General features: G+C 54.4%; 9 protein-coding genes across 9 annotated transcripts; 6 read left to right on the top strand and 3 right to left on the bottom strand.

Moving 5' to 3' along the window:
- Positions 1–215: 215 nt before the first annotated feature.
- Positions 216–5,941, top strand: bck1 (putative MAP kinase kinase kinase (Bck1)). Its single transcript, XM_025591530.1, has 3 exons — positions 216–3,575; positions 3,657–5,457; positions 5,522–5,941. Exons 1-3 carry the CDS (start codon positions 647–649, stop codon positions 5,640–5,642), a joined length of 4,851 nt encoding a protein of 1,616 aa, XP_025444538.1. The 5' UTR covers positions 216–646; the 3' UTR covers positions 5,643–5,941.
- Positions 5,942–6,490: 549 nt separating this feature from the next.
- Positions 6,491–6,772, top strand: BO95DRAFT_461429 (uncharacterized protein; the record flags this gene model as incomplete). The annotated part of the gene is made up of 2 exons (XM_025588821.1): positions 6,491–6,570; positions 6,616–6,772. The coding sequence occupies 2 exons, from the start codon at positions 6,491–6,493 to the stop codon at positions 6,770–6,772; spliced, it is 237 nt and encodes a 78-aa protein (XP_025444537.1).
- A 273-nt stretch (positions 6,773–7,045) lies between these two features.
- Positions 7,046–8,257, top strand: BO95DRAFT_64067 (uncharacterized protein). The gene is made up of 3 exons (XM_025592114.1): positions 7,046–7,203; positions 7,263–7,678; positions 7,754–8,257. Exons 2-3 carry the CDS (start codon positions 7,378–7,380, stop codon positions 8,131–8,133), a joined length of 681 nt encoding a protein of 226 aa, XP_025444536.1. The 5' UTR covers positions 7,046–7,203; positions 7,263–7,377; the 3' UTR covers positions 8,134–8,257.
- A 1,294-nt stretch (positions 8,258–9,551) lies between these two features.
- On the bottom strand, positions 9,552–11,459 carry BO95DRAFT_408947 (T2 family ribonuclease; the record flags this gene model as incomplete). Its single annotated transcript, XM_025584123.1, has 6 exons — positions 11,017–11,459; positions 10,614–10,908; positions 10,365–10,557; positions 10,010–10,258; positions 9,824–9,921; positions 9,552–9,695 (listed from the first exon to the last, which is right to left on the bottom strand). The coding sequence occupies exons 1-6, from the start codon at positions 11,343–11,345 to the stop codon at positions 9,552–9,554; spliced, it is 1,308 nt and encodes a 435-aa protein (XP_025444535.1). The 5' UTR covers positions 11,346–11,459.
- Positions 11,460–11,695: 236 nt separating this feature from the next.
- On the bottom strand, positions 11,696–14,443 carry BO95DRAFT_471949 (Golgi transport complex subunit COG3). The gene is made up of 4 exons (XM_025589623.1): positions 14,138–14,443; positions 13,733–14,072; positions 12,651–13,670; positions 11,696–12,596 (listed from the first exon to the last, which is right to left on the bottom strand). Exons 1-4 carry the CDS (start codon positions 14,344–14,346, stop codon positions 11,718–11,720), a joined length of 2,448 nt encoding a protein of 815 aa, XP_025444534.1. The 5' UTR covers positions 14,347–14,443; the 3' UTR covers positions 11,696–11,717.
- A 145-nt stretch (positions 14,444–14,588) lies between these two features.
- On the top strand, positions 14,589–16,573 carry BO95DRAFT_440700 (RCC1/BLIP-II). The gene has a single exon (XM_025586019.1). It carries the CDS (start codon positions 14,662–14,664, stop codon positions 16,390–16,392), a length of 1,731 nt encoding a protein of 576 aa, XP_025444533.1. The 5' UTR covers positions 14,589–14,661; the 3' UTR covers positions 16,393–16,573.
- Positions 16,574–16,641: 68 nt separating this feature from the next.
- Positions 16,642–18,976, top strand: BO95DRAFT_384526 (pyridoxal phosphate-dependent decarboxylase family protein). Its single transcript, XM_025583455.1, has 2 exons — positions 16,642–16,993; positions 17,125–18,976. Exons 1-2 carry the CDS (start codon positions 16,949–16,951, stop codon positions 18,718–18,720), a joined length of 1,641 nt encoding a protein of 546 aa, XP_025444532.1. The 5' UTR covers positions 16,642–16,948; the 3' UTR covers positions 18,721–18,976.
- BO95DRAFT_471946 (RINT-1 family protein) lies at positions 18,937–21,839 on the bottom strand. The gene is made up of 5 exons (XM_025589622.1): positions 21,658–21,839; positions 21,327–21,574; positions 20,965–21,270; positions 20,759–20,903; positions 18,937–20,701 (listed from the first exon to the last, which is right to left on the bottom strand). Exons 1-5 carry the CDS (start codon positions 21,805–21,807, stop codon positions 19,049–19,051), a joined length of 2,502 nt encoding a protein of 833 aa, XP_025444531.1. The 5' UTR covers positions 21,808–21,839; the 3' UTR covers positions 18,937–19,048.
- Positions 21,840–21,979: 140 nt separating this feature from the next.
- BO95DRAFT_408934 (putative DNA ligase I) lies at positions 21,980–24,646 on the top strand. Its single transcript, XM_025584122.1, has one exon. It carries the CDS (start codon positions 22,060–22,062, stop codon positions 24,574–24,576), a length of 2,517 nt encoding a protein of 838 aa, XP_025444530.1. The 5' UTR covers positions 21,980–22,059; the 3' UTR covers positions 24,577–24,646.
- Positions 24,647–24,901: the final 255 nt, after the last annotated feature.

Raw genomic sequence — 24,901 nt, 5'->3', positions numbered from 1 at the left:
TCCCTTTCTTTACCCCCCCTCCTCCTCCCCCTTCAACTAATGACAGACCTATTATCAGGGGGGCGGATCATCGCATATTTTCAATTTCCTGGAGCTGTCGCTTAATTCTAACTTCTTCATCTTTCTTGAAATATAGTTCTTTTCCCACACAAGGATCGTGCTGTCCACTCGACTCACAACAACGTGCGCACGATTCTGCCCGCCCACCCGCCCGCAATCTCACGAGATTCGATCTATCGAAGCCGATGGCCGCAGATACCTGCCGATTCTGCTTACGTACCCGATTTGGAGGCTAGCTAGCTGCGCATGATTACAATCGTGCATCGAGATACCTCGCGTCCGTCTCCTTTATCTGCCCTCCCCTGAATATCTCGCCAGTACTTCGTGTTCCCTGTGCGACCTGGTCGAAATCGCTTAGGGTCATTACCGGGCTTTCTGGGAGCATTGAGAATGCGGACTTTCCTCCATCATTGATCGCTGATGGTCTATATTTCTCGGCCTCAGTGACGTGCATAATCTCGCTTTCTCAGAGAGGGGCTTCCGAACAAGTAGTAGAACTTCTTAGAATTCTCTGTGCAGACTATCTGCGATTCGGCATCCGATCAAGATCGCTTCTTCGCGACGGTGATACCCAAGCACCGTCAAGATGGATGGCCAACGGCAGCAGCAATACATCCCGGTCCCTCCTCCTTCGGCGACGCAGCCCTCGCAGGCGCATATGATACCTCTACCGCCACCGCCGCCTCGATACGCCCCAACCCAATCCCAGAATGTCATGCCTCCTCCGCCCCCTGGGCCACCTCCTGGAGCAGGATACGGAGCATCCAAACTCACCAATCCTCAGCTGCAACACCAAAATACGTTGGGCTGGCAGCAACAGACCTGGGCCAGGCAGGCACTCTCCCAAGGTTTCTTACCTCCCCCGCCGCCTCCTCCTATGATCCCTACAAATCAATCGCCCTACGGTCGTCCCACTGCCCTCTCGATACCTTCCTCTTCTGATACCCGAACCTCTGCAACTTACGTCCCGCAACCGGGCTCCTTCGGACCGGGGGTCGGAATCCCGCCGTTTGACGTGCACTCTGCTCCGACCTACGAGAATCCAGGAACCATGCCATCTGTCGAACGACAGCGACTCCCCTCCGCCCAGACGTATGAATATCCCATCGGGGAGTCATCCACATACAAACGGGACCCAAATGTACCTTCCACACCGTCTTCGCGTACTCTCCCTTCGGCATTAGCAGTCAATGACGGCTCTCACGAACCCATGGCGTCGGGATTTCCGGCCACAGCCTCCCAGAACCAAGTGCTGCAGCCTGCGCCGGCTAATGAACTTACGAAGTCGCCTAGTCATCGTCACAATAATAGCAGCACTCTGCTCGGGGGCATGTCTCCCAACGAAGCGGCCGTTCAATGGCCACTCGACCGAGTTCTCCTATGGCTTGCAAGAAATGGTTTTTCGAAGGACTGGCAAGAAACCTTTAGGGCCCTAGAAATCGAGGGCGCCGACTTCCTGGAGTTGGGACATGGCTCCAATGGCCGGCCGAACCTGGGTAAGATGCACAACGTCGTTTATCCTCAACTCGCAAAGCAATGCGAATTGAGCGGCACAGGCTGGGATCAGACTCGCGAACGCGAGGAGGGTAAACGCATGCGGAAATTGATTCGCCAAATCCACGAGGATGGCAGCTATGATGCGGACTATTTGATGCAGAGGCGTCGAGATTCTCATTCCAACGCTATTTTTGACGGAGGGCACGAAGCCTCCCCGAAGGTGACCCATGAGCCCCGCTCGGCCGGCCCATTCTCAGGTAGTGTCGCAAACAGTCCCAAATTCAAGGCTTCCCAGCTGGTCCACAATCAGAGGCAGAGTACACAGATGCGCTCTTTCACCACGCCCATACCCGCCAGCCATGACCCCACGTCATCCGAACTCGGTACTAACGAGACCGGCACTATGTGGCCGCGGTCAGACTATTCTAGGGCGGTTCTGTCTAGCATCGGAGGGGAACACCAAAGGCAGAGTCCTTCAATGTCCAGCGATGGTGGGACTTTCCAAGCTCCCATTCGGCCCTATGAGGACAGCCCTAAGAGCGGCAGTCCGGCAACACAGCATGCCACCCTTGCGCAAACGGGGCCATCCTCATCGACTGGTGATTTGAGTGTCAAATTTGAACACTCTCGTGGGAACAGCGCAGACTCCCTAACTGGGCGTCGGTATTATGAGTCTTACAGACAGGACAACGGAGTACGCCCTTCTCCCCAGGAATCCTATAATCGCCACTCTGGCGGAGAGACCCCCTCATCATACCCGAAGGATCACCGAACAGGTCTTCTGAACTTTTTCAAGAAGCGAACCAAAGGAAGTGACTCCACTCACCCCTCTCCTGAAGAACAGTTCCTCGAGTCGCCAACGAGCCCTGTCAACACACGCCAGAATGGTGCCCACCTCCCTTATGCGAAGCCAAACTTTAGCACTAGCGATATGTCGCTGGGTGAACGCCCATCGTCTGCATCCATGTCGGATCATGAACGCCTGGTCTTGCGCCAAAAAACGCAAAAAGCCAAGAAGTGGACTTTTGTTACTCTGGATGGCTGGAATTATCGGTTGGTGGATATCACCGAAATGGATTCTGTTGAGACGCTGCGTTCTGCAATCTGTCAGAGCCTTGGAATATCAGACTGGACTGCGGCCCAGATCTTCTTGACCGAGCCCGGCCAAACGGAACATGACGAACCTTTGAACGACACCAATCTGGCTCTATGTCGGAGGTCGAGGTCGGACTTTCTAGGCTCACTCAAATTATTCGTACGTGGATCGCACATGCAACTGGCTACCAATGGCTTCCCTCACTTTGCGGGGCTGGGAGTTTCTATCCCAGACAAAGCGACTGCTTCACCAACGTCTGCCCATCAAGTGCATAGAAAGCCACTGGATGAAGATGCCTTGAACAGGATCTCACCTCAGACTCAAAATAAGCCTACCTCACCACAAGTAGCTTCTTCACGGCAACAGCTGAAGGTGTCCTCTGCGAAACTTCCGCGTGACGTGTCGCAAGCTTCTATTGCAGCTTCTCCCGTGGACCATGCTGCGGACGGTGGAACAGCTGACGCTGAAAAGGCGGATTTGTTAGCTCGTCATGAGGAGCATATGCGCGAGGTCGAGCGGAAACAGCGAGCCTATCGCATCTCGAAGGTCCCGCCTATGCCGCAACCGAGGAAGGATGCCTACGGCGAAACCGGCTATAGGCGCGAAGGCGTCATTGATTTTGACTCTCCCCGCATATCGCCTTATGAAGACAAGAAATCCGAACCATTGGTGCCACTCCGCAAACCCCCGACTGCACCACATGAGTCAAGTACTCTCACGAAGGTTAATTCTCTAAGGAAACGGGACATTGATCGTCCTCGTGTTCAAGTTCCTGCGCAGTCACACGGTCTTGGAGCCGCTCTAGCTAGTGTTGGTAGAATCACTAGCGCTATTGGAACACCCATGCCATCAGTACCACCAGCAGCGGGCTCTTTCAGCCCAACTATGAATGTGGGAAGCAGTCCCGCCACAAATCATTCAGGTAAGCCCTTTTGGTACCTTTTTACGGCAACCTTTCGGATGACGACGTATATGTGATTCTGTCGCTGACATCTGGCAATAGACGAGGTGAAGGGAACATACCAGGATAGTCAAGCCACACCAACGGCACACAGTGTGCCGTCACCAATCAAGGGCAACACTTCGCCCCCGGAACCCAGGCCGGGTCTGCAGTCCCGTAAATCCTACGGACCTGAATTCGACTTTGAGGAAACCAAAGTTTCATTCCAGCGCTCGCCTTTGCCACAGGATGATTCTGACGATGACTCCGATGATGGTCTCTTTGCGATACCATTGGCAAATACCAAATCACCTGTGACGGAGAAGGGATCAATGACCAGCTCACCCGAATCGCAAAAGAGAGCGGCAAAGCCGTCTCTTACCTTGAACACCGAAAATAGACTACGCAAAGGACTCTCTGTGAGCTTTCGGTCTCCAAGTGCTACCCGTGACACTTTCTTGGCGTCTAGCGGCGACTCAAGCGCTCCGGAAGCATATCACTCTGATATGACTGCTTCGCCGGAAGATGAACGGCCCCCGCGCAGAGATTCGTTTGCCCGAGGCGACATCTGGGCCAGCAGACCTCCTGTCGAGGGCGTTATCGATCATCTCGATGACTTCTTCCCTGATATTGACCTTGACACTCCTTATCTGGATGGACAGGGCATGTCCCCACCATCATCACCAGCAAGCAAGATGGCAGCGGAGAACGAATTGAGCCACGAGGAAAAACCAGACGGTCCGTCTTACGCCATTCCACATCCTTCGGCCCCTGTCAACATTCCCAGCGAACCACCTGTCAGGCCCCCGGAGCCAGGTGCTGTTGCGCGGCGGAATGTAAGCCGCTCTGGGGGTGGACTTACTCGAATGAAGTCTATCCGAGAAGTGGCTAAGGGAGCCAACCGAGCTAGCAGGAACAAAAGTGTGACCTCCTCCACCGGCAATCAACGATCGGGTGACATTCTTCGTCGCAAGAGCACCAAGATGTTCGGCGCCAAGATTATGCAGATCAGCCCGAAGCCTGGCAGCCGGTTGAGCCAGCTTGATCCTATTCCCCAAACTCATGCACCCTCTGGTAACATCCCTCAACGGCAGCCCACCTTCCGGATCATTCGCGGTCAGTTGATCGGCAAGGGAACCTACGGCCGAGTGTACCTCGGCATGAATGCCGACAATGGTGAGGTCTTGGCTGTGAAGCAGGTGGAGGTCAATCCTCGCATCGCAGGGCAAGATACGGACCGAATCAAGGAGATGGTCGCTGCGATGGACCAAGAGATCGATACCATGCAGCACCTGGAACATCCGAACATTGTGCAGTATCTCGGTTGCGAACGAGGCGATCTATCTATCTCCATCTACCTCGAGTATATTTCTGGTGGCTCCATTGGCAGCTGTCTCCGAAAGCATGGTAAATTCGAAGAGAGTGTGGTCAAGTCTCTCACGCATCAGACGTTGAGCGGGCTGGCATACCTTCATGACCAGGGCATTCTACACCGTGATCTGAAAGCCGACAACATCCTTCTTGATCTTGACGGAACATGCAAGATCTCCGACTTTGGCATCTCGAAGAAGACGGACAACATATATGGCAACGATTCGACGAATTCCATGCAAGGGTCAGTATTCTGGATGGCGCCTGAAGTCATTCAGTCCCAAGGCATGGGGTACAGTGCCAAAGTGGATATTTGGTCCCTTGGCTGTGTGGTGTTGGAGATGTTCGCTGGCCGCCGGCCATGGAGTAAGGAAGAGGCGATTGGTGCCATTTTCAAACTGGGTAGTCTGAGTCAGGCACCTCCTATCCCGGAGGACGTATCCATGAACATCAGTCCCGCCGCGCTTGCCTTTATGTACGACTGCTTTACTGTGTGAGTTTTTCTCCTCTCGTTCTATTTGCTTTCGTATTGGTATGCTAATATGACTCTCAACCAGGGATTCCCTCGATCGTCCCACGGCGGAGACTCTTCTGACTCGTCATCCATTCTGCGAGCCTGATCCCAAGTACAACTTTCTCGACACGGAACTCTATGCCAAGATCCGGCATGTCCTTTGAAAGGGAACCAAAACACCAAAAAGCAATGTAGTAGTGTACAGTCAGTCCCCACTTTAGCGTGTTATCATTAGCCCGTTAGCCCTTGTCCCCTGCATTGTACTTTTCTTCTTGTGCTCATACCCCCCTCTTCCGCTTTCGTAACTTGGACTTTGCGACATAATGTGCGTACATTTCAGTGAGGAAGGTGTTGTTAAGTGTGCAGACCACTCTGCCGAATGTTCTTTTCATCCATTGTGTACATATATATTTTGAGGATGCAGACCACAAGGTCGCAAGGTATAGCAGACTTTACTGTCAGTATATCAGTCCGTCCTAGGGGTGGCATCTGTATACCATGGAAGCAATGGTATAACTGACGCTGTTTACTGACCGCCCGTATCGCCCTTGGCATAAAGTCAGCACTAAAGTGCGTATGCCCAAAGACCCAGACATCAACTTCCTTCCTAAAATGCGGCAGAAGCCCCGTCACAAACGCAGAGCGCCACGAGCACAGGCCGCTGTTCTCCGTCTGGAATGTTCTCCGCGGCCTGCTGCTGATGCTGGGAAGTCTAGGTTAGGTACTGTGGCTGATATCCAGGTGGAGATCGGAGAGGATTTGGGATGTGGTGGTGGGTTTGACATTGCTTGTTGGCGGGTGAAACAGTGAGCGGATTTGCTCGGGGATTCTTGTATCTCTTTGGAGAGTATTTGTGCTAATCTATACTGCTGTTGGGGGTGTGTATACCTAGTTGTTTGATGTGAGGGCGTGTGTAGATCACGTGCTCTGTAGCTTATTGGAGCCGCTCCGTTTCTCTGTTAGTATCAACTAGCTGCACTCGGTGTGTTACCACTCACGTAGGCTCATGACAATGAGTCTCTTTGCCAGGTCTCGCGCTGGTGACAAGATGAAGTGTGGCTTTGATGTTACGATGTTACGCAAGTGGCGTATGTGAGTGTCTCTGTCAATGAAATAAACATGTCTAATCTCTTGCAGGGTGTTGGGAGCCATGGCTGCGAGACCGTCTTATGCCAGGTTGATAATAGGCGTCTGTCTCTGGATGCAGCCCTCGGATGCCAGGTCTGCTTACCTGGCTGAACTCAACATCTCTGGGAGCATGCCTTCCCAGCTTTTCTGCGTGCAGCAGACTTAATCAATGGATGACTGGAAGGCCAAGTGCACCACAGAGCAGCTGTGAATGGGCTGCACTAAGGGGCAGACCTCAGAGCAGTCCTGGAGACTGACCCGCAAGGTCAAAGAGTGGCAGCCTTCACAGGGGACTGAATTTGCAGCAGGCTGAGGCAGCGCAACCTGGGGCTGGGAATTGCGGAGAATGCCGAGCGCTGAGGTGTTGTGAGCTCTTATGCCCCAGCGACTGAGTTGCCCTTTGTTTCCACGACGATGTTGCTTCTATCTCTCACTTACACAAGCACATGTACACACTCTCTCTTTCTTCTCTGACTTGATTCTTGTCTTACAAGTCTTCAGTCTTTGACCTTAGCACTGCTCTGAGCACGAGCATCTACTGTGAAGCACCCGGTCATCCAGCAGATACATTGCATACCGCATCCTACACACCTTACCGTAAGTAACACGCTGCACAGCTGATAGCAGACAGCCTCACATACTGAGAGTAGTGCCAGACACCAGCAACTCTTGTCCCAGACAAGCCAAGCTCAGCCCTTGGACCAGGAGACACAGACCCGTCTCTCTAACCCTCTGTCCCGAAGGTACAACCTCTTCGTGGACACCAGCACCATGCGTCAGGAGCGTCTCAACGACGCCGCGATTGCCCTCCACACGGCCCTATCCAGCGCGGGCGTCAAATACGGTCATTTCGGCGGCTACGCCTGCACCCTGCTCGGCAGCCGACGCGAGACGAGTGACATCGACTGCCTGGTGTCCGCGACCAAGCCCGAGATCCTCGCTCTGGTGGACGGCGTCAGCAACTTCACCGTGATCCCCCGCAACCGCGAGGATTACGTCGCTTTGGTCTGGAGTGACAGCGCCAACCAGGGCGAACCGGTGCTGATCGAGATCTTCTGCGAGCGCTTCCGAGGTAAGTCCCCCCCCCCCTCCTGCCAGAAAAAACACCCCCCATCCCCAATGCTAGCTAACCCTCCCTAAACCCTAGGCTCGCACTACACCATGTGCCACTGCTACCCGCGCCTCACCCTCGTGCGCGGCGAACGCATGGGCGTGGGCCTGGTGCAGCACCTGCCGGCCTTCGCCATCTTCAAGGGCAAGCTGCGCGCGGCCGCCACCCGCAGCGAGCCCCACGACGTCTTCGACCTGTGGTGGCTGGCCGGCCGCTTCCAGACGGTCTACAACCACGCCCGCCTCCTCAACCTCGACTACGTCGGCTTCGCCATCAAGCGCTACCCGGGGCTGGAGCTGCTGTTCTTCCTGCTGAGGCTGGACGTCGTCGCCGCCGCCGCGCGGGTGCAGGACGTCGAGCTCAACCAGCTTCCGCTGTCGGGACCGGGGGATATCCAGCGTGGACTGTTGCTTTGAGTAAGTCGCGTGTGGAAAAGCAACTGATGATCTGTTTTCTTTCGTGGGTTTGTGGTCTAGCGGTTGAAAGCTGAGGTGTAATTCGATGGATGGGTGAGAAGTCGGGATTCAGGAGACATGTATCTATGTGCATTTGAGGCACTTCTCTTCTCTGATGAACAGGATATTAATGAAAGACTAATGCAACCCTCCTGAAACATATCTTTCTCTGTTAGAGGTCCTGGTTAAACCATAACTGCTCAGACCATGTATTGAAAGAGATCTTTCCAGACATCTGTGCCCACACAGCGTACGCTATATCGTTAGTGGCGAATTCCATGTCTGCCATGTAAACAAGTCCAGTCCTCTGACATGCTGTGCAAGGAGTTGACAAAGTAAACAGCATAGCTACAATTCTTCCCTCCGCGATGCCTGACGACCTTCAGGTACATAGCTAGTGGAAGTATTGACATCAGACTCACTTCTGCCAGCTCTAAGCCGCTGAGCGGCAGTTACAGCACGCACCCTGGCGTGCTACCTTTAATCTAGCCGTGAAACAAATGGTAAAGCTATATGTGTATCTGCGGTGTTCGTATAGCCCCAGTAAAACCCATAGGTGTAGTTATTCTAATCCAACCCTTCATGATTTGTTTACCGGTATAATCGGCATCCCTTCATATACCCAGAATACCCAGCTTGACTTTCGAAATAAGATACTCTCATTGACAAATAGAGCAACCTGTCTGCGCCTAACATTCCCAGCCATCCAAGAAAACACGATCACATAAATCCCGGTTTCCAAGGTAGCCCGCAGCAACCCCTCTGTTCTTTTCTAGTCATCCTAGACCCCCCTAAATTATGTTACTTGGCTTCGACAAGAGGATCTACTCTTCAGAATATATGGAATGGAAAATGAAGCGTCGAGCTTTGTAGGAGTATCCGAGTCAGGATTCAAGCCCAGAACCCTATAGGTATAATTGTTACGCTTTAACGAAGCACCAAGGTGGATGGGATCCTCTCGTAACAATTGAAGGAGCCTTCATAATCCTGGCTGATAAAAGTTGAAAGGTAGAAGTCTCCAGCGTGGATAGGCTACTGCGTACAAGCGGCTTGATTTCCATCCATCCCAAAGAAATCAACGATTGAGTGGCATGCTGTGTTCAGTTTGCGATGATCACCCTAGGTGTAGTATGGTAGATAGCCCACAATATATGGTTTCCCAATTCGTCTAATCTACCTCAGAATCTCGGGGAAATATATCCACATACATCCTTCTCTGCGTCGTCGGTTCTAACGCACACGCTTAGACATGTATATATGATTGTATAAATCTATCTATAATATCATGCATATGCGATACACACCACGAACGAAAGGAATGGAGCTCAACCCATATTCAAGCAGACCCAAACACAAAAAAAAGGCATTAAACCATCAACTCAGTAATCCGGCCTCCAGGTGATCGCCAACTCAATCTGATGATTCTCCTGCGAGGCGAAGACCTTGCTCTTCGTGGGCCCCTTGGGAGCCTTGTCGGCGAAGAAAGTGGAGTTGCCGTTATATGCGAGCTTGCCATCGTCGATCTGGAGATGTAAAGTTTGTACAATGTCAGTGAACCTTTGACTCGAACACCATTGTGTGATTTAAAAGGTTGCGTAGGAGCGGGGAGCGGGATATCTCGGGCGAAATAAGGGGGAGGGTGTGTGCTTACGCTGAATTCCTGTGCTTTGTGCACGGCACCACCGCAGGTGAAGATGTCCTTGGCAAAGCCGCAGTTGCCCTTGCTGGAGTGGATGGTAAAGAGATCATCTAATCCAAGTTCTCTATTCAATAAATTGCTCTGCCAGATGATGAAACAGAAAAGTCTTGAGCGTAGAAAGGGAAGGGAGTGGTGTACCTGACGTCTTCTTCGCAGTAAAGGTTGCACACGTGCCCGAGGAGAACCACGCCCCGCGGCTGATAATACACCCTCTCTTCTGGCCCAATGTTGAGATCATCAGGTTGCCCCGGCCCTGAAAAGGGGCGCCCGGGGGCGAGGTGGGCTCCGAGGGATTGTGAGTGGTTGTTTTTGTGGGCTCGTGGCCGTGGTGTGGGGTTTTAGGCTGGTAGCGGATGCCACTGGCCGGGCAGTTGGAGATTTGTCCGTCTGATTTAGATTGTAGTCTGGTTAGTATGAAAGTGATCCAAAAGCGAAGCAAGGGGATGTGGCATGCGCGAGGCGGGGAGAGGTCGCGGCGTGCTGCTGGACTCACCTGGGTCCGATGGAACGAACTTCCCCGATACAAGAGGGCCTGCGACGTTGAAGTAGTACCATACTTCATTCAGAGACCCATGACGACAACGGATTGTGACCTCTGCGCCGTGCGACTGTGACAGCACATCTTCAATTTCGCGACGGGTGTAGGTTTTCGTATAGGAGGGGAGGATGTTGGCTTTGGCTAGGGTCTGTAGTTCCGGCTCGTCAGTGTGTGGTGTTTAGATTGGTGGGGGGAGCAGCTCACCTCATAGGTAGGTAGCTCTCGGTACAAATCGGCTGTTTTATCGAAGTAGTCGACAACCTCCTGCTGAGGAATATACTCCGTGTAGCAGTGTGTCTCAAGGCTGCTCACGCAAGTACCGTGCTTATTCCACTCGTGTTCCCAGAGGTTCGGGTCGTCTCCGCGGAAGTCTTTCCAGTATGTGCTCATGTAGTCGAGCAAGTCTCCACGACCGGCATCCACCAAGATCAGCGAGATGTTACTATACCTCCGCTTCGAGTCACAGTACTGGTCGAATCCGCCGTTGCAGTGGTCCGGCCTATGTAGGAGAAGAGGGGGATATGGGTCAGTCCGGCGGGTTATTGAAATGTTGAATAAGAGGATCACAGGCTCTCGCAATCGTTTGATAAACATAGAATCAACTCACCAGAGGCCATGAATTGTCCAGGCAGTCTCCGGTCCAATAGCGGGATCAGCATCCCAGAATTGCGTCTGTAGCATCTGACCCCCCGGATAGTTGAAGCAGCAGGTATCCTGGCCATGGTACCGTGTCTTACAGCTCAATTCGGCAGCCGGGCAATGCTGAAATGTCAATTCTGAGGTCGAGTAATCTGATCCCGAGAGAGAGGAGACCCCGAGTGTGCCTGTGATGGCTTTCAGGACCTGCTGGGGTCCGGGGAGACGCTGCAGGAGCGTATCTCTCACAGAGCTGGCGGTGGACCCGATAGCTCGGGTGTCGCTATCGGAGATAAACATTGGCTGTGCTGAGGCACTTGACTAGGCCTCGAGACGGTACTAAAGTTGCTCAACACCAAGTATGAGAGTAAGGGAATCGGTAAGAATGAAGGATAAGGATGCAATGCGGAGAGGACAAAAGGAGCAGAAGTCAGTAATGAGGCGAGGCGAAGGAGACTCGAAGCTCCCCCGGGTTCTGCACGTGCTTGTACCCCATGACCTGTTGTGACTGGCTTGTCTGACTGGTCACTCCGCCGCCGATCCTCCGATAAGAGTTCGGGTTTCTTATCGCGCCGGTCACCTGATAACACTTCATGATAAGGTTGGTCGCGGGCGACCGTACTATGTGCCAAGAAAGAGTATGACTATTTACAACTTCACCTGCCCCACAATCTATTGATTCTGCAGTGAGCCGAGGCTCCCTGTCCGACTTGTAGTATTTCCATCACCAACAGCATCATCGTCATCATTTACCCCCGAGATACCCACTCGAAAGACACCCTCACACCACTCCGCAAAAGTATCCACATCCCAGACATCGTCCTCACGTCCCTTCCCCTTCCCCTTCCCTCTCGCTCCTGCAGCCATTGACCCGCTTCGTCTCTCCTCGGTGACAAACCTCTCCCAAAACTCCTCGTAAATCTGGATTACCCGATCTTGAACCGCCCCTACCAACGTCTCCCGCATCCGCAGATCATCCAGGTACTCCCCCAACACGCGCCTCAGTCCCAGCACCTCAGTTTCGATGTTCCGACACGTCGGATAGATCCACTCCTCCGCCGCCTGTTTCTGAGCGGTGGCGGTGGCCACGAACTTCGCAGGCAGTGATGCGGTCATTGTGCCGGCAAATCCATTGATGAAGTCGTTGATCACGGTCCGGAGACGGCCATCCAATTCGACTTTTGCATCTAACATGTTCTCGACCACGCGGGGCAGGAGGCCATGGCCGACCAGGCGGACGAGATTGCGTGGGTTGAAGAGGCCGCCGCGCTCTTCGCGAAGCTCCCAGAAGGTGTGCGTTAGACCAGAGAAGTCTAAAGAGGTTTCCGGGGCGACATATTCGATGTCGAAGGCGACAATTTGTTGTTTAAGGATGAGGAGATGGCTCATTAGGAAGAGTTGGCGATGGGTCTCTAGACGAGTTGGGGGAGTAGGAGTTGCGGGTTTGGGATTGTTTGTAGTAGTTGAGGGGGGGATGAGAGTGCTAGCGTAGTGGAGGGAGAGGGTGGTTTGGTGGACGATTTGATGGGCGAGATCGTCGAAGACAGTCGACTGTACATTTATGAGTAGGTTGGCCTTGATGATTCCTAAAGAAGGAGGACTTACATTGACAAGCCGGTAAATGCGGCTCAGGAGCCAGATGGCTTTACGGAGGGTCGGATACCACCCACTAAAGGCATTTGGAGTCTCAAGATCCCACTTCGCATCCGGGTCTGCATCTGTGCTATCTTCGATGTGTTTCGTGGGCTTTTGGATATTGACAATGGGCTCGGAAGCAATCTTGCGGCCGGAGATTTGGCCCTCCGTGACCGAGATTGAGAATTGCCGGTTGCGTGCTGGATAATCCAGGTCTTCGGGACGGGGCTTGTACCGTTCGATCTCGTCGCGGAGGAAAGCCTGAGCACGGAAGACGAGACGAGTTTGAACGTCTTCCAGAGCAGGTTGAATTAAAGTGGTGAAGTCGAGTTGGTTGGCGTCCAGAGGTTGCTCCAACTCCTCATCCTGATCGAATAGGTATCGGGTTTGCAGCAGCGTGCAAAGCTGGCAAAGCTTGACTATCTTGTCCTCATGAATTATCCTGGGCTGGAGGTGATCATACAAAGGTTCGCAGATGGTTTCGAGGAAGTCATAGAGCCCATCCTGACCATGGAACCACTCCCCCCATAGTTCAAACTCGTCCAAGCAGACCCCGCGGATGTAGCTAATGCTCGCACGAGCGAAAGAAACCAGGTCCTGTGACGAGGTAGGCGACTGCGCGATGTCGCTGAGATTTTTGCGGACCAGCGGAATCATCAATTTCCCGCGAGTCGCTGCATAGTTGGCGTGAAGCTCGTTGAGAAGGCTCTGATATTCGGCTTCCGTGCCTTGGTCGGGGTCCAACGGAGGCACGGCGCGTTTCTGGATCTCGAGGCCAATTTGTTTCAGCTCCGGTGCGCCGACCCGGAACTTCGCATACAGCAAGGTGGACATCGTTGTCTCATTGAGCTGTTTGTCGGCAATCTTCTTGGAGGCATCGGCATAAATATCGCGCAGAGAAGTGACAAAGTGTGTTCGAATGAGAGTGAGGGCTCGAGTCATCAGGAGTCGATACCTGGAGCGGTACACGCTGGCCTCTTTTTGCTCGGTCTGGACAAGCAATACTGATTAATGCGGTGATATAGCAAGACCATGACGCCATATGTACTCACATGTACCTCCATGTAGTCTAAGCACTCATCGAGTCGTCTGAGCATATCCGAGAACTCTTGCCCGCGCACAGTATTTCCAGCACCCGGGGCGTTAAGCCGCCTTGAAGCGGGATCGAGAAATTCATAGTACTGCAGATTATCCTGGATGTCCGTAGCGAGTTCCAGATCGTGCTTCTGCGCGGAGAAAAGCCCTTCGCACTGCTTCTGGAAATTGGATGTCTGCGACTCCACGGCTTTGAAGTCATTGGACAGGTGCGTGAGAAGATTAAGGGTCGATGATGTATCCGATAACAAGGAATCTAGGTGGGTCTTGGATAACTGGAGCTCCTGTAAACATGCTCTGAAAGAAAGACAGGTCAGCATGTATCAGGGGCTTTGTCGGCGGCGGCTTGTTGCGCGACTTACTGATACTCATCGTAGCTGGCTTCAAGCAGACTACCCTCAATATCGTTATACCATTGCGCAAATTCCAGCTCATTCTTGATATCGGTAAAAGATTCCAGACCATCCGGAATGGTCTCGTGCTCATCAATCACCTTAGCCTTGATATCCACCGGCGGTCCAGACGGGGCAGTCTGGCGACGACTTCGCTGACCCGCAGCTTGTTGGCGCATTGTCTCTTACGAGATAAGACTGCTCAGAGATATTTCACTGTCCTGGTGCCTGGTTCTAGGCCCTTGTTTCATACAGCAGGCAGTCCGGTCAGCACCCCGCGAGCCGTTTCGCACATCGTGGTTGTAAACACGCCGCAACCTCCGTGGCTTCAATGCGCCGCTATTCTGCCGCCACCTTCCGCTTACGGTATCTGACGCAACGACCATTCACAATTAATCTTTTGGAGCTTTGCCTTTGAGCTCTTACCGTAAGCACAGACCAGTCAAACTGAGCAACTTTGACTGTATGAACCTATTCAAGGTGTTTTGAACATCATGTGGACACCTCGGGGACGGCAATCGGCGACCAGCTTCGCCATTCAAGCTTCTCGCCGCCTAGCGAGGAACAGTCGAGCTGTTGGAGCTCCTTGGCGGCGATTTTATGCCAGCAGTGGCGACAACCAGGGATCTTCCTCTCACTGGTTTCGGAACTCGCTGGGTGTGGCAACCTTAGGTACTGCTGGATACCTGGGCTATGAGTACGCCACGTCCAAGGGCAATGAACTTGAGACCCCAGTAGAGCAAGTGAAGGATCTCACAAACGCCACCCAGGACTTCGGCTCGCAATTTGCGCAGAAGAAACGGAGTGTCAAGAGTCCCGGTGTCTATGTCTGGGGCAACAATGCCTACAAAGTAGTCGACCCGGGATCGAAAGACTCGGTAGTGAAGACTCCGCGGAGGCTTTCGTACTTCGACGGCCAGGTCCTCAGAGACCTCAAGCTTGGCGAGACGTCCGGCGCGGCCATCACTGAGAATGGCGATCTGGTGCAATGGGGCAAGGGCTTTTCGGAGACCGACTTCAAGCCTACGACGACTCTGACTGGCAAGAACCTTACCTCGCTCTGCATGTCCAATGACCGCCTCATCACTTTGTCATCGGATGGCACTGTCTTTTCGATCCCCATTGCCAAGGAAGACCAACTAGGAGGCCACAAGCCCAGCGAGGGCTCCTGGGTGCCTTTCTGGTCTGGATCGGCTAGTATGAGCTATCGCAAGCTGCAACCCAGCCTGAGGATGGGTGAAAGGGTGACTGCTGTCACCGGCGGAATCGATCACGCACTGCTTCTTACCAGCTCAGGCCGCGTCTTTTCGGTTGCCTCTTCATCGGAAAACTATCCTTCCTTCGGCCAGCTCGGTGTATCGGGGTTGAAGTGGGCGAATCGCCCCAAGGGACCGGTGGACATGTGCCACGAGGTCAGCGCCCTGAAGGGATCCAAGATCATCCAGGTTGCGGCCGGCGACTATCACTCGATGGCCCTCGACGACCACGGCAATGTGTATGCCTTCGGTGATAACTCTTTCGGTCAGTTGGGAATGGAATTCGACCCGTCATTCCCGTACTGCGATGCGCCCATCCTGGTGCCGATCAGGAGACTCTATCGGGGCCCATACCTCCCCAAGGCCACTCGGATTGCCGCCGGAGGCGCCAATAGCTTCATCGCTGTGGATGTACAGCGGGTACTAGGTTCGAATGAGAACCCTTCCACTGTCCGCGACCTGGGCCGTGTCACGGTTGATGTCTGGACGTGTGGACGGGGAATCTGGGGTGCACTGGGTAACGGTAAATGGACTCATATCCAAGATTCCCTTACAAAGGTGAAGCCCTTGAGTGGGCTGTTCGAATACGATGAGCGCCTGAAGGGACTCGCCCCTATCCGCATGCGTGATATCTCCGTAGGTACGACACATGTGTCGGCGGTGATGGACAACAACACGCAGATGGACGCAGCTCCTACAGATTCTCTCGATGAAACGAATGCCTGGGGCTACGATGTCCTCTGGTGGGGCGGCAACGAGCACTTCCAACTCGGCACCGGCAAGCGTAGCAACTCGTCCAAGCCGATCTACATCAATGCGCCTACTGAGGGCAAGAAAGAAGCCGAGAAGCAGGATGCACGGCTTCAGATAATGCCTCGTCACAAGAGCAAGGTCGGTCGTCGCACGGTGAACATGGAACAACGGGTGGAGTGCGGACGACACATCTCGGCGATCTATTCTGGGGTATAGTTTCACTGTTTCGTTGCAATATGTGAAATAACCAAGGGTGGCAAAAAGCGGTCATCTAAATTGTACATTACTAGGTAGTTGGTTCTGTGGGCTTCGGTTGGGAAAAGCAAGCAGGTGTGAAGCTATTGATATTTTTGAGGTATTTTTCTTTTGTTTCAATGTGCAGAACAGGAGTCACGGAGCCGAGGTTACACCAATTGAATTAAATAAACCAACATCTGCAGCAGATAAGTAACAACAACAGTCCCAATCCCACTCCATCCAGAAGACTCGCCCGATCCAACTTACCCTGCCTGTCACAACTCCGCAGGAAACCCCCAGAGTCTGTCTCGGGGACGGCGGATCCATCCATGATGTCAAAAACCCGGGATTTGTCGCCATTCCGGGACTGTCTGTGGATCCGCAAACGGTCCCCATTCGAGCGCTGCTGCTTGGCTCCACGAATTTCCGATCGATTGACCTTCAAGTTTTTTTAAATTGCGGGCAACCCTTAGCTTTGTTTGAAGCCGATATAGCAATATAATCTAGTCTCAGGGCTTGATACGCTCACACATCAATGGCTGCTTCATCGCCAGCAGATCGCGCGGAGGAGGTCAAGAGCGTGAGTCATGAGTTTCTTCGTCCACTTCTCATCATCCCATTGTCGCATTCCAGCGGGGAGTAGATCATCGACATGCCTACCTTACTATTCGTCAATCAATCAAAACTAACCATTGATCGCATCTACTTCAGCTCCTGAGCGCAGTTGAAGACCTCCTGATCCCCTTCATCCGCAGCGCGGATTTGGACCCTCTCGCCTCCAACAAATCCCTTTCCCCGAACGACGACAACGAAAATGGCACATCGCTGGTCGAGCACAAAAGACCGGAGGAACTGCAGCGGTTGCTCCAGCTGAGCCTGCCGCAGGAAGGCACGGGTCAGAATGGTCTGGTGGACGTTCTCCGGCAGGTGCTCCGCTACTCGGTCAACACCTGGCACCAGGGGTTCCTCGACAAGCTGTACGCCTCGACCAATGCGCCCGGCGTCGCGTCGGAGCTCATCCTCGCGGCCCTCAACACGAACGTCCACGTCTACCAGGTCTCGCCGGCCCTCACGGTCATCGAGAAGTACACGGGACAGCGTCTGGCGGCGCTGTTCGGGCTCACGGGCCCGCGCGCCGGCGGCATCTCCGTGCAGGGCGGGTCGGCGTCCAACACGACCTCGATCGTGATCGCGCGCAACAACCTGTACCCGGAGACGAAGCGCGAGGGCAACGGGGGCCACCGGTTCGTGCTGTTCACGAGCGCGCACGGGCACTACAGCATCGAGAAGGCGGCGCAGATGCTGGGGCTGGGCAGCAGCGCGGTGTGGGCGGTGCCCGTCGACAAGCAGGGGCGCATGATCCCAGCGGAGCTGGAGCGGCTGATCCAGCAGGCGCTGGCCGAGGGCCGGACCCCGTTCTACGTCAACGCGACGGCCGGCACGACGGTGCTGGGCTCGTTCGACCCGTTCGCCGCGATCGCCGCCCTCTGCAAGCGATACAAGCTCTGGCTGCACGTCGACGGCTCCTGGGGCGGCTCCTTCATCTTCTCGGCGGCGCAGCGCCACAAGCTCGCCGGCGCCGAGCTCGCCGACAGCATCGCCATCAACCCGCACAAGATGCTGGGCGTCCCCGTCACCTGCTCCTTCCTTCTGGCCGCCGACCTGCGCCGCTTCCACCGCGCCAACACCCTCCCCGCCGGCTACCTCTTTCACAACCCGGACACGGCGGCCGAGTCGTCGGAAAGTTCCTCGGAGGAAGAAGAACCGGAGATCGACTCCCCCGAGGTCTGGGACCTGGCCGACCTGACCCTGCAGTGCGGCCGCCGCGCCGACTCCCTCAAGCTCTTCCTGGGCTGGACCTACTACGGCTCCGCCGGCTACGAGCGCCAGATCGACTCCGCCTGCGCCGTCGCCGCCCACCTCGCTACCCTGGTCCAGCACAACCACAACTTCATCCTCGTCAGCGAGAACCCCACCCCGTGCCTGCAGGTCTGCTTCTACTACGCGCCCCAGCGGCAGATGGTCTACCCGCGCGGGCCGGCGGCGACGACAACGGCTGGAGCTGAGGTCGAGAGGGCCAAGGCCAACAGCAAGGTTACGGAGCAGGTGACGCATGCGATCGTCCGCAAAGGGTTCATGGTCGACTTCGCCCCGCCCAGTGGCGATGAGGATGCCGTCGGCGACGGCAAGTTCTTCCGCTGCGTGGTCAACGTGCAGACCGCCAAGGAGACGGTCGAGGCGCTGCTCAGGGCCATCGAGGAGGTCGGCCCCGCCATTGTCGAGAAGTTGAAGGCCCAGGGTCGCTAGAGCCGTGCCGGGCGTCGCTGGGGCCATGGGTTTGTCGTGCATCGTTGATAAGTCCCATTTCTCCCTGCGCGGGTCAGTCCGACTGTAGTTTGAGTGCAACATTCTACAGACTGGTTGGTATATCTCTTTCAGAGTGGCTGTACGTTGGCGTGAGGCTTAGAAGGGAAGACAAACAAAACAAAAACTAATAGAATAGAGCATAGAAATTATAATGTCGTCGCAAGACGCTTGTCAATAGGTTCAAAATACGTTCAATGGATATCTTATGAGTTCAAGTACTTCACCGGCCCGCGATATGCACAACAGGGCCCCCTCTTATGCTCAAGCACTAGTTACCAATCTCGGCTCGCCGCTCCAAGACACTTCTAGCCTCCGCTTCCGTCAACGAGTCGATTCCAAGCTCGGCTAGAACATCTCTTGCGCTCTCATTGTCCTTGAAAAGCCGTTTTTCGACCTCCCAGAGCCCGGCCCGAGCCGGGGGGCCCGCTTCCGTGGGCTCATCCTCCCTCGGGTCTGTGGCGCCATCCAGAGCTGTTGGCTCCGTCGTGCTCAGCCCGAGCAGTAGAAGCGCCTCGCTCAACTTCTTCAGCACTTTCTTAGAGCCGCCAGGCTGGCTCGCCGCGCCTAAAGTGACGTCAACCACACTGCCGAGGTGGTCCATGTCGCTAATGAATTGCAGGGCCCCGGACGCTGAGAACGTGTTCCTCATCAGGATGCTGCTCCACATGAACGTCTGAATCGCGAGAAGAACCTGCCGGGTGATCCGGCGCAAGGGGGCGAATCCCAGGGCTCGGGAGAGGAAGGATAGCTCTGCGGAAATGGTACGCAGGACAGGGGCTAGGTCGGAGGTGGGCGGCAGAGGAGCGCCGTTGGGAGCCGGCGTTGTGGCTGCCAGGGTTGTCCAGGTAGAAACGCGGGAATAAGGCTTCAGAGCGGAGCGCACATTTGATGTTAGCGTGGATGTGATGATCGACTCGGAGCGGAGTCGTAGACGCCGGTATGCGGAAGCAGTCTCGTCGAATAAGGCGCCTTCGGAGGCTGTGCCTTGATCGTCGTCGTTGTGGTGGTTGCTGTTGTTCACAGCCTGGGAAGTGCGCGATGCAACGTCTGCGATAGACATGGAGCCCGCCACGTTCTTGCCCCCGTCCTTATTTAGCCTGACGCGCTCTTGGAGCTCAGCCCAGAGCTCCACAAAGAATACTTCGTTGCTCCAATCTTCCATCTTCTTCTCGAGCCACTCCGCGCTTCCAAAGACTCTGCAAAGTCGCTCAAGTCCAGCCACACCTTCGACGCTGGCCTGTCCGTCCGAGCCCTGCACGGTCCGACCGATAGCTGAGGTCATGGCGAGGTAGGCCTCCAAAGCGGACTGTAGGCGTTCGTGAAATTGGTCGAAGATGGTGATCTGGATGTCGATAAGGAAGCGAAGCTTTTGACTGAACGACGATAAATGCTGGTAACGCTCGGTAATTGTTTCGAGGAGGTCGTTGACACGGATCGCGGCCTTGGTCGGTTTCGTCGACGAGAGCTCAACACCATCGTAGTCGATATTACCACTGTCTGGTGCGTCCACGATTTCTTTGTAGCGAGCTAGCGCGAAGTCCTTCTCAACCTGTAGCCAGCGATCAAACCAACCCTGCTTGGTCAGGACCTCCCACGTCACACCTTTCCAGTCCCCAGCGACATAGGGATCCGGTAAGTAGTTCCAGGATTCGCGGACCTCGCTGTCAAAAGTCATCAATTCGTGCACAAAATGGCTCAGGAGTTGTGGGTGTGTCGATATTTGAGGCATGAAGGTGGCTATCTTGTTCCGCAACACAGGCAAGAGTGCTGTGATAAAGGCATGAGAGGCATTATAGAAGTTCCACTCGAGGTCGGTTTCGACCTGTTTCGCCTTTTCTTCGAATATAGGCTGCAAGAACGAGGCGAAGAAACTCCCGAAGTTGTTCATCAGATCCGTGATATGAGCTAAAAAGTATTCCGGCTGCGACTCTTAGACTCATGATTTTCAACACGGTAGTTGTACGGGATAGTACGGTACCTTGTCAAGCCTGTTCGTCGGCTTATCCCCGCTGAAGTGGTATTTAAACCGAAGTTCCAGCGGATGCACCATCACCTCGAGCGGCAACAGCACCGGAGGCTCAGCGCATTGATGCTCGGGCACAGAAGCGCGGCCAGTAAGCTCACTATACCATTTGTGTTAGAGCATGAACCGCTTTCCGCAACCAGAATTCAATAAAGGCGTACGGTATCTGCAAGTCGAGGAGCAATCCGAAGTTCTCCCTCCACTCCAATTGAACATCATCCGGGAACTGCAAGTCTTTCGAAGGCCACTTCATGCGGTCCATCGTTCCTTGCAGCCGCTGCGAGAAATGGCTCTTCATTTGCTCTCTGAGCGCCGAAACCAACTTCCCCACATAATCGACCAAGTGAGGGGCAGCCCCTTCTGCTGCCGGCTGGGCCTCGTGCAATGATCGAGAGATGTTGCGAAGCCGAGTATATGATTGAATCGCCAACCTGGGATCACTTCCGGTATCTTTCAAGGCTTGCTGGCTGTATGCAGTTTTAGCAGTTGAAGCACAGAAGGCAACTTGAAGCTATTTCCCCACCTTAACTCCTCCGCTTCCTTCAATACAGTCATGTAGCCCCTAGAAATCTCAAGCCTCCGCAGCTTTTCGATGCTAGCCTCGAACCGCTTGGCCGCATCATCGCTGGAGTCGGACCCAGCGATTGCTTTCAGGCGCCTGTCAATATCCTCTTGCTGCACGTTGAATGCTTCGGCTCGCTGGCGAGTAGCTTCGGCGTGGTCGTTGGAGGCCTTGGTGGCATTGGAGAGAGCTTCTTGTGCTTCAGCTAACTATTTCGAGCCCTTCGTTAGCATAATGAAAGGCAAGGTGAGGTATAGTATGGCCGTTGAAGCAAAGGGCCTAAGCAATGTACCTGCTTGCGTTGCAGCTCATGCTGGGCTCGTAGACTCGACAACAAGGAGTCGAGGCTCTCTAAATCAGCAGAAACCTGAAGTTTATCGTTCAAATAATCCTCCACTCTTGTCCTCTCATGCGATGACAAGGCAGATGCAGAAGTGGCCATTCTTCGCGAAGTGAGATATTGTTTTGGAGAAGTTGGCGGGGGAAAAAGTACAGCGTGGAGTCGCAAAGTGGACGGCCGCTACGGTGTCTCCAACGGAGAATAGCGGCTGGAAGCTCTGGACTTCCCGCTGCCCGTTCCGTCCAACCAACGTCATCGTTTCCCTCCCGTAGCTCAAGACACTATGAAGCACGTCGCAGCACCTCAAACTCAATGGCTTCTGCTTGACAAGACCTTTGTCCTTAGTCTAACGTGATGGCCAGTCCGGCGAAGAAGCGGAAGAGGGATGACCTCGAATCCTCCGCTCAGCGCAACCGGAGCATAGCGTCATTCTTCCAAGGGCAAGCCAGCAAGCGGGCGGAGAAGACTCAGCAAGCATTGCAGACTCCAGCTGAAACTGAAACACCAGATGAACAGACTCTATCTGACGAGGCTCTTGCTCGCAAGCTTCAGGCTGAGTGGAACCAAGAGATTGCCGCTCCAACATCGCAGGTCGATACTCCCACTAGCGAGCCTACACCGGTGCCGGCGCCGGCGCCTCTAGACTCGGAGGCTACCGACCTGAAACCAACCACTGGACAAAATAAAGGCATCCTATCTCTTCAGTCATCGACGGGAACGGAAGATACGATTTCTCTGGCTGTGCCGTTCGACCAGAGCCCCATCACATTTGACGCGGCCAAATATGCGCAGGAGCTGAAGGGCCACTGGGCCGCGCAGGGAGGCGACGCTACATACGCGCTCTTAACCAGAGCTTTCGTACTTGCGAACGCAACAACCAGTCGTATCAAGATTGTGGATACTCTAGTCAACTTTCTTCGGGTCTTGATTGAAGGCGACCCTTCGAGTGTTCTTCCCGCAGTCTGGCTTGCGACGAATTCCATCTCACCACCGTACGATGAGATAGAGCTAGGCTTAGGCGGATCCTCGATATCTAAGGCTTTGAAGAAGGTTTATGGCCTTAATAGTCAGGGTCTCAAGACCCTTTACGACAAGCACGGCGATGCAGGCGATGTGGCCTTCGAGGCCAAGAAGAGGCAGAGCTTCACCTTGATGAAGCCCAAGCCACTGAGGATCAAGGGCGTGTACCAAGCTCATAAGAAGATTGCCCTGAGTAAAGGAAGTGGAAGCCAGGAGGCCAAGCAGAGGATAGTTGAAAAGCTACTGCAGGACGCTCGTGGTGCAGAGGAGAGTCGATACATTGTTAGGACACTCGTCCAGAATCTGCGCATTGGAGCTGTCAAGACGACAATGCTTATTGCGCTGGCCCGAGCCTTTCTATACTCCAAACCAGAGGGAGCTGAGTTTGCTGTCCAATCTCAACAAGACATGGCGCGTTTGAGGAAGGAAGAACTCGCAGAGGTCTACAGCAATGCAGAGGAAGTTGTCAAGGCATCCTATGCTAGACACCCGAACTACGACGATCTTGTACCATGCCTACTCGAGAGCGGCGTGACAGAGGAACTCCTTGTGCGCTGCGGGCTACAACTACACATTCCCCTCAGGCCGATGCTAGGCAGCATCACGCGTGATCTATCAGACATGTTAACCAAGCTACAAGGGCGAGACTTTGCCTGCGAGTACAAATACGACGGACAACGCGCCCAGGTTCATTGCGACGAGGCGGGTAAGGTGTCCGTCTTCTCTCGCCATCTGGAGAATATGACCGAGAAGTACCCGGATCTCGTGTCTCTTGTGCCCCAGATCCGGGGCGAAGGAGTGTCCAGCTTCATCTTGGAGGGCGAGGTGGTTGCAGTCGATCAGGACACGGGGGATTTGCAAGCCTTCCAAATTCTCACCAACCGCGCGAAAAAGAACGTCGATATAGGCTCCATCAAAGTGAACGTGTGCTTGTTCGCTTTCGACTTGATGTACCTGAATGGACAACCACTGTTGGATCGCTCATTCCGCGAGCGTAGAGAGCTCCTGCGGAGTCTATTTGTCGAAGTGCCCAAACGGTTCACCTGGGTCAAGAGTCTCGACGCCACATCCGCGGACTCCGAGGCCGTCCTCGAGTTCTTCAAAAGCGCCACCGACATCAAATGCGAAGGAATCATGGTGAAGGTGCTCGACAACGTCCTCAAATCGGACCTCGAGCTGAACGGCACCACCGCGCCGCCCACTGACCCCGCCCCTGGCGAGAAACCCGACCCCAAATCCTCTTCGACATCCAAAGCGGGCGGAGGGCGACGCAAAGCCCTGCTGTCGACCTACGAGCCCGACAAGCGCCTGGAATCCTGGCTCAAGGTCAAGAAGGACTACAGCACCTCCTCAGAGACGCTGGACCTGATCCCCGTGGCCGGCTGGCACGGCAACGGCCGCAAGACGAAGTGGTGGTCGCCGATCCTCCTCGCGGTCCGCAACCCGGAGACAGGCGGCCTCGAGGCCGTCACCAAGTGCATGTCCGGCTTCACCGACAAGTTCTACCAGGCGAACAAGGACAGGTACGCCGAGGGGTCGCCGAATGTGATCTCGCGGCCCAGCTACATCGAGTACTACGGCGCCCCGGACGTCTGGTTCGAGCCGCAGGAGGTCTGGGAGATGGCCTTCGCGGACATCACCCTCAGCCCAACGTACCCGGCCGCCATCGGCCTGGTGAGCGAGGAACGCGGCCTTAGTCTGCGGTTCCCGCGCTTCCTCAAGGTCCGCGAGGACAAGTCCATCGACGAGGCGACCACCTCGGATTACTTGGCGTATCTGTGGCGGAAGCAGTCTGAGAAGAGTAGATTGGAGGGGGAGCCGCCCGCACCAGCGGACGATGCTGATGAGTAGAGATCCACCTAGGACATGGGCATGACCTAGAATATTCAAACCAGCTATTTGGCGTAGATGAAATGATGACCTTCTGTTTTGGGTATGAATATATACGAGTACAAAAAAAATCTAGACACGAGCAATTCCAACCAAAACTTGACTCCCTCCAACTTCCCCAATATAAACAGCCATAGCATAATACCTAGCCAGGACAGATACTCGATAAGGTAACTCCAGCTAAACCCCCAATTTATCCCAAAATCATTCCCCTTTCACCCTCCCAGAAATACTAGGTACGTACTCCAACTCCCCCCCCCCCCCCCCCAACCAAGCAAAACCAACA

The sequence above is a fragment of the Aspergillus brunneoviolaceus genome (genome assembly GCF_003184695.1).
Source record: "Aspergillus brunneoviolaceus CBS 621.78 unplaced genomic scaffold BO95scaffold_17, whole genome shotgun sequence".
In the NCBI taxonomy this organism is placed as follows: domain Eukaryota; kingdom Fungi; phylum Ascomycota; class Eurotiomycetes; order Eurotiales; family Aspergillaceae; genus Aspergillus; species Aspergillus brunneoviolaceus.
Note: the sequence above shows the minus strand (reverse complement) of the source record. Positions and strands in the feature narration are given on the sequence as shown.